At 36.4% G+C, this 7,500-nt stretch overlaps 1 protein-coding gene across 1 annotated transcript in view; it reads right to left on the bottom strand.

The window, feature by feature from the left end:
- LOC111336202 (CCR4-NOT transcription complex subunit 11) overlaps positions 1 to 6,057 on the bottom strand; it is a 24,348-nt gene extending 18,291 nt beyond the window's left edge. The window contains exons 1-3 of the mRNA XM_088752370.1: positions 5,898 to 6,057; positions 5,701 to 5,806; positions 2,880 to 3,014 (exon numbers count right to left, since the gene is read on the bottom strand). Of these exons, the coding sequence (XP_088608496.1) occupies positions 2,880 to 3,014; positions 5,701 to 5,806; positions 5,898 to 5,935 (279 nt within the window). The 5' untranslated portion in view covers positions 5,936 to 6,057. The remainder of the gene's footprint in view (positions 1 to 2,879; positions 3,015 to 5,700; positions 5,807 to 5,897) is intronic.
- Between the last annotated feature and the right edge of the window lie 1,443 nt (positions 6,058 to 7,500).

Here is a 7,500-nt window from a genome sequence, read left to right as displayed (position 1 = left end):
AGTCCAACATTCACATCACTTATTTAATCACTTTCACCAGAGTGTGGTGAGGGTCGCACAACAGAGCGAGGCTCCAAATTAAGTGCGCCCTATATCCCACCCATCCCACCCCAGGGGAGGACATCCATCACACAGTAATCTCGTGTGTGGGAAATTAACGTCTCCTACCCCAACCCTGCAGGAGACGGGACCTCCATTTATTCGTCCCTATCCGAGAAGACTAGAATATCTAACCATTTCTTGATGTTATAGAAAGGTAGCAAATTCTTCTCAATTATTTTAAGACCCTGAGTGTTGGTCCGGCCGGGGCTCGAACCCTCGACCTCCCGCACAACAGTCCAGCGCTCTATCCATTGAGCTAACCGGGAGGCGGTTAGAGGGAGGTCACTTTTGAGAGGCGGTCACTTTTGAGTTTCCAAACTTCTAATTCTAAAAATGTATTGTTAAAGGGAAACTCCACCTTGACTCAAATGAACAATTTAAAATTGTACAAAATAATATTTGCAATCAATTTTCATTAAACTAGTTGTTGTTTCAGAAAAAAAAAAGAATTTAGAACAACTTATTTTCACTTTCAAATTTCCCAGGTGCCACTATCTTGAATGATTGTGACGTGCCATGGTTGCAGTTATTGTTTTCACAAAAAGGGCTTTTGTTTGAAACAAGAGAGCAACTTTTGCCCATCACAGTTATTCAAGATGGCGGCATCCGCGAAATTTAAAAACCAAACAAGTGTTTTTGAAATTCGTTTATTTTGGTCTCGATTCTTTCATCGCAAAAAAGTTTGAACAGTTCTGATTGCAAACAGTATGTTCTGTAGTTTAAAGTTATTGTCCTGTTTTAGTGGAGGTTCCCTTTAGGTAAAGAGCGGTACATTAGATTTTTTGGAGCCTAACAATAATTTGTTGCAGCTTTTTTGAATTATGCATTTGAATTAATCTCTTTCAAATAATATTTAATCTTACCTTCATACTTTTTAGTAAAATAAGTGGTAATTTTTTTCCAATAATGAAAATTTGGAATACCATTATTATGTTGCAAAGAGGTGCATTGCCCTTTAATTTTACTTGGGAACAATCAAGTAGTGTCCTTGTTTTCTGAGTTTCAAACTTGTATAAATAGTTCATTGCTTTGTAATAAAAATAGGATTTCTGTTTTCATAAAATATTTTTCTAAAGTGTTTTTCTGCTCTTTCTATTTTGGTAACATTGTTTTGAGCAGAAATGAGAAATATTTTGATGAGATCTGAGTAAGATCTTGGTAAGATCTCATATTATCAAGATCTTGTGAGAATCTTGGTAAGGTCTTGTAAGATCTTACAAGAATCTTGGTAAGATCCTCTAAGATCTTACAAGAATTTTAGTAAGATCTGGTAAGATCTTGGTAAGATCTTTGTAAGATCTTGGTAAGATCTTTGTAAGATCTTGGTAAGATCTTGTAAGATCTTTGTAAGATCTTTGTAAGATCTTGTAAGATCTTGGTAAGATCTTGTAAGGTCTTGGTAAGATCTTGTAAGATCTTGGTAAGATCTTGGTAAGATCTTGAAGCATTTTCCTAAGATCTTGTAAGATCTTGTAAGAATCTTGTAAGAATCTTGTAAGAATCTTAATTAAGAAGTAAGATAAGATCTTAGTAAGAATCTTATTAAGAATCTTACTAAGATCTTAATAAGATTTCCACCTGGGCTCTCTGTTAAATTGTTAGCAAAATGGTGTTAACTTGTGAGTATCATTGCAAGCTTGTTGCAGACAAGTTATAAAGAAAATCTAATAACTAGATTTTCTACAAATAAACAAAACCGATTTTAATTGCCTGTGTATATCTATTCATGTCGCCATGGTAATGGCACACACATCAGCTTCACTATAAAAAAAAAAAAACAAAGTTTGTGTTGTTAACTTGCTGGCTGCCAGTTTTGGTGATCAAGAGATCAAGGGTTTTAGAGAAAATGGTGAAAGAAACAAAGGTATCAAAAACTGTGTTCAGCCACCTTAACCCTTTACAACTTAATAACAGTATGCATATTGAACAACAACAAACATATGAAACATATGAGTGAACTGCGGTTATGAGACGTATATAAGAACGATCCTTCGCAGTAAAGCACTATTTGAGCAATAGTGGAAATCAGACCTGAAAAAAATTTCAGGCCTGTACGGGATTCGAACCACTGTTTCATATGTTTGTTGTTGTTCGATTTATCATCTACGGGTTTATATCGAATTAATTTGATGGCCTGCTCCCAGTTGGCTTGTTAGCTCAATTGGTAGAGCGCTGCACTAGTATCGCAGAGGTCAGTGGTTCGAATCCCATACAGGCCTGAAATTTTTTTCAGGTCTGATTTCCACTATTGCTCAAATAGTGCTTTACTGCGAAGGATCGTTCTAATATAAGTATGCATATTCTTCGTACTGTTATCTACAGTGTACATTTCCTAAGGTGAGGACAACAACATGATTGGTTATCACCAGCCACATTGAGCACTGATGGCACAGTGTACATGTCATTACTTGTAACTGGACAGAGTACAGGACAATTAAAGGGACCGTTAACACAATGCATACATTAATGGACTGTACACATGTGCATGCTGTTGTCGCACACTTCACTGTTTTAACTGTTCTTTTTTTTTTTCAAGAAAACAAACAACCAATGTTTAGTTTCTTTCTCAAATTTTGTCACAGTTTTGATTAATTGGTAAGAGGACTTCATGTCATCTAACTCTGCCTGTAAACATATGAGTGATAAACAAATCTGACTCCTGCTTCACAGTCGTCTGATTTTGTTAATCACTTGTATGATTACAGATCTAATTTGACTCCACTGGGTCCTGTTACCATGACTATTAATGAAAATCACCAGACACATGGTATGCTTACCAAAACGTGAACAAACACAGATGCAAAAGGGTTATTTGCTATGGGCTCTGCTCTGTACATTTCATACAACAAAAACAGGACCACAATTCTTTGGCTGGTTGATGGCAATAGGTCAGGTTGTTGTAAAAGCATAAGCTGTAAACAATTGGACCACAAAAAAAAGTTATAATTATGCTACATGTGTTATCTAAATTTTGTCATATTCTGCTATCATATCTCATCAAGGATTTTGTGGCTCAAGATAATCAAAGCCAACCAGATGGACCCCAGAAAAGAATTGTTGCCCAAGTGGTTACTGTGATAGTCTGCAGTGCTTTCAGTAAGACCCAGCACCCACCGGAGTTCCAGTGGGTATTCTGTTGTGAGTCGCCAGGTATATTTACCTACGCTCAAGTCACAGTCACCATGCTCAAGTTGCACTCAAGTTGCTCTCCAGCAGGTGCTGTACTCAGATAGCCACCTATTTCAAATCTTATTGAAAGCACTGGACTGTGGAGTTGGCAAAGGCATAGTGTTGGGTTCACAGTCACTCTTACCCAGGGCCCAGTTGTTCAAAGGGTGGGTAATGCTCTTTAACAGTTAAATTACTTTAATTTAAGTATATAAGTGTTGACAAAACTTACTATGCTATCCACCTGATAATGATCTTTAGTATAATTTCAGAGCTGAGAAAAGAGTTTCCAGCAATCTGATTGGTTGAGCGGTTCCTTATATGACGCTATATAAGCCGCTCCACGCGGTTTACATAAATGTTAAATAAAATGGTAATAAATGTTACTAAAATGTTGTTATTTTAGAAATTCCTCCCTTGTTCAGCTCTGAAATTATACTAAAACAATTAATCGCCACAGGTTCGGTGAATTTTGTCAAATAATTCCCTTGACTTTGTCTCGAGGATTATTCGACAATATTTACCTCCCCTTTGGCAAATAATTGTTAAATATCATGGATAGCATTGTCCACCCTTCAAATGACCACAGCCTGCAGTACAACTGGGCAGTGGAAAATGCCATGCAGTTTTATTCCATAATTGACCTCTTAAAGTACAAAAACTAGCTAAAAAAATACTTCTACCATTGATTTTGGGAGATAAATGTGTACAAAATATACTTGAAAGCTTCTTCTTAGTTTTATTTGAATGGTTCTGCTTAACCCATTGACACCTACATGTAACACGTGCCTACGAAAATTCAAAATTTTGGAGAAACCAAGAAAGCAAACACAGTGTGCAGTAAAATTTTTAAAAATCATCTTTTCCAAAAGACAGGCTCCAGTGAAAAAAGACTATTAAAGAACTTATTTCCAATGAAAAAAGCGATAGGTGCATATTAAGTTTTTATTTAAAAATCAAATGCAAGATAGAAATCGCTAAGCCACCAAGAAATATTTCAGGATGACAGATTTATTCAAAACAGTTTTTGATTTGCTGTTATAAGCGAAAAACATACAAATTTCTTACATGTACAAAGGCCATGCGGTAAAAGTCATCATGCTTAGATCGTTGTTTACTTGCCTTCATGGCCAGAAAATTGCACAGCATTATTTTGAAAATTCTGAAAAAACTTCGATTTGGCGCAAAATCTTCTATTAAACAATACCTCTTGAACACATTATTACTCAAATATATAATATTTACCGGGCCATTGAATCGTCAAATTGTCGCTAGGCTCTGCTTGAAGTCTGAAAGTTCAGTTTTTACTTTATGTCCATAATTTGCATTGCCTTAGAGAATCAAAGTGTCGTTGACTCGAGAGCTTATTCTGTCACCTTCAAGACCTTGATATCCATTATTTTCCAAGCAGAATTCTATAGCATTGCTACTTTACATTCTGAGTTCCACTAGGTCCAACTTGATCGCAAATGAATGAAAAATCCGACCTGAAACTTTTGAGGGTCGGCTGTGCTGATGCCATATTTTCAAATTTGATCATTTAGTAATCAACGGATTGCCACCCCCTGAAAGACATTAGTCCTGTCCAAAAGACATATGTACACAATCTTAGGAAAAAAGGCTGCGCACGCCCGAAAATTAATACACAGCGCTTTATGAACACCTTTGTAAATAGGTTGATATTTAAGCTCCATTTATTGTAATTACATACTTTTTAATTCATAATATGTATGTAGATTTCTGTAGTTTTTCCAAATTCATTGTAACATAAGATATGTAGTTTTATCTTATGATGGAATAAAGACTTTATTATCATTATTATTATTATTATTATTATTATTAGTAAGGATGCATAGAATAATGCCCCTCTTGTACCCCCTAAACCCATCAAAATATATGTGCAAATGATGGATTCTGATTGGTTTATTGATCCCCAAACCATAGAGGAAGTTTGGGAACAAAACTCTGCTTAGTAGGGGAGGTAGGGAAGAAAGCGTTCCAGCGCAAACCAATCACACGGTTCAGGTGTCAATGTGTTAAATTTGCTGTTCAAGACACGTGACAGACAATAAAAACAGGCAGTTGGGACTCTACTTGTAAAGGGTGACCACAACTACTTAATAGAGGTGACCACTTCATAGAGGTAAAATTTACAGTGATTAAAGGGAAAGAATTTCAGAACTTTGACAACTGACCCCTCGACACTGGGTAAACATTTAATACAGGTCCAACTGTATTATTTAAAGCATGCATCACATGTGTTTTTTCATAAAATTTGTTTATAACACAAGGTCAGGATTTACCCTTCACATGTAGATTTCAGCTTCAATTCAAGGAGCACCGAAAAACTCTACAATTGAACATGACCATCATTTATCACATGTACATATGAGAATTTAAAAGGTGTAAGTTTTTCAGTACTACACATACCATTGCGCTACCAATTTGGAAATGTTCATTTTTGTTAAATCTCTGGTGTAAAGAGGAAGCTATCGTTTCAAAGGACGCCACAGCAAGAGAATCTTCAGCTAGGATACTATGAGATAAACAAAGCAATACCGAACATGAAAAACAGTTTAAAGTTTTGTATTATCCCAGTGTCATGGAATAAATAAAATATCACCTACCTCAGGAGTGAGGATAATTCTTTTGGAGTAAGTGTCATGTTGAAATTAACTCCAAAACATCCAAGGAGACGAGAAAAGCTCAGAAATTGTCCAACACCAATCCACGCCAATGGCTACCAGTCGGCCATTTTTGGTCTTCACTAGTGCTATACTCCCTCGGTGAAATGCCCAAACATGGGCGCGCGGTCGCTAGGTTCTGTGCAGACGGCGCGGGAAACTGGGAATGAGGATACCCAATTCCTCCCGGGAGCTTCTCCGCGAAGAGTATGGCGACAAAGCAACCAGCTGGTTAAAATAGAAATTTACACAGACAGCGATGTACTTGGAGAGAAGCTATGAAGCCTTACAGTATGCAAATTTCTATGGATCGATAGATTCACTGTTACCTAATCACTCCAAGCAATCATCAGCATGTGATGGCGTTGCCAAGTAACAGGGTTACAAGAGATACGTAACGAATCTGCTATCTTCATTTGAAAGCGTAGTTGAAAGCCAGTCTTTTTTTGCTTCAAAAACTTTTTAAGTAATCTATCTCTTGATCACGACTGAACTTTTATGGCCCAACAAAAGGAGACCCCTGATTTAATATAATTTGGTTATATCAACTAAGTTGAAATTTTAAATTGGCCACTGTATAATTAAAAAGCTGACGTTTCAAACGTTAGCCCTTCGCAATTCACTCTGACGAAGGGCTGACACTCCAGAAATGTCGGCTTTTTAACCCTGTACGGTGGTCAATTCACAATTTCAGCTTAGTTGATACAATCAAATTACTTTATAATAATAATAATAATAAAAAAAATAAACAATAATAATAATAATAATTAATAATAATGACATGATGCGCGACCTGGTGGGAGGCAGAAGCACAGACGTACTGCGATAGATGCAGAGGGCAGTGCTCTCGGGCACGCTGAATATTTCCCGGACTTTCAAGGTGGCAGTTTGAATTCCTGTTAGAAGGAGGACCGTAGACACAACAGAAAAGCTTTTTAGGATTAGTTAATGTACATTTATTTTTTACTCCATGGCTCACAGGTTACGGTTTTCGCCCTGTGCTGCCTGATTAGAATGTAGCATTCAGTTGATTTCTCTGCGACATGATAATACTTTATTCAATCAAATCACAAAAAATAAATAATTTGCGGAAAGGGAGACACCAGAGGTTAGCCCTATCGAGGCTGTTTCCAAAATAATCATCTAGTTAAACATCAAATATAAGAACATTAAGTTGCGATTCAAATATATACAATACTTACTATAAAAACTATTGACAATATTACTTAAAAAGGTAATTCTTGAATTTGGTCTTAAATGTTCGCAGAGATTCTGCTTCAGCTACGTCTTTAGGTAATTTATTCCACAGGTTTACGATTCTGACAAAGAATGAATACTTGTAACAATTTAATCTGGCTGATTTGACTTTCAGTTTGTAACAATGATTAGAGCGGAGAGGACGAAAGGCACTAGCATAAATAAAAAAAGATGGATTTAGACCATTTAAACTATGAACTGTCTTAAAACATTCCACCAGTGATAGATACTCTCTTCGCTTCTCTAGGGTAGGCCAACGTAGAATATCCCGGCTTTCCTGATAAGACAG

The sequence above is a fragment of the Stylophora pistillata genome, chromosome 3 (assembly GCF_964205215.1).
Source record: "Stylophora pistillata chromosome 3, jaStyPist1.2, whole genome shotgun sequence".
Lineage (NCBI taxonomy): Eukaryota > Metazoa > Cnidaria > Anthozoa > Scleractinia > Pocilloporidae > Stylophora > Stylophora pistillata.
Note: the sequence above shows the minus strand (reverse complement) of the source record. Positions and strands in the feature narration are given on the sequence as shown.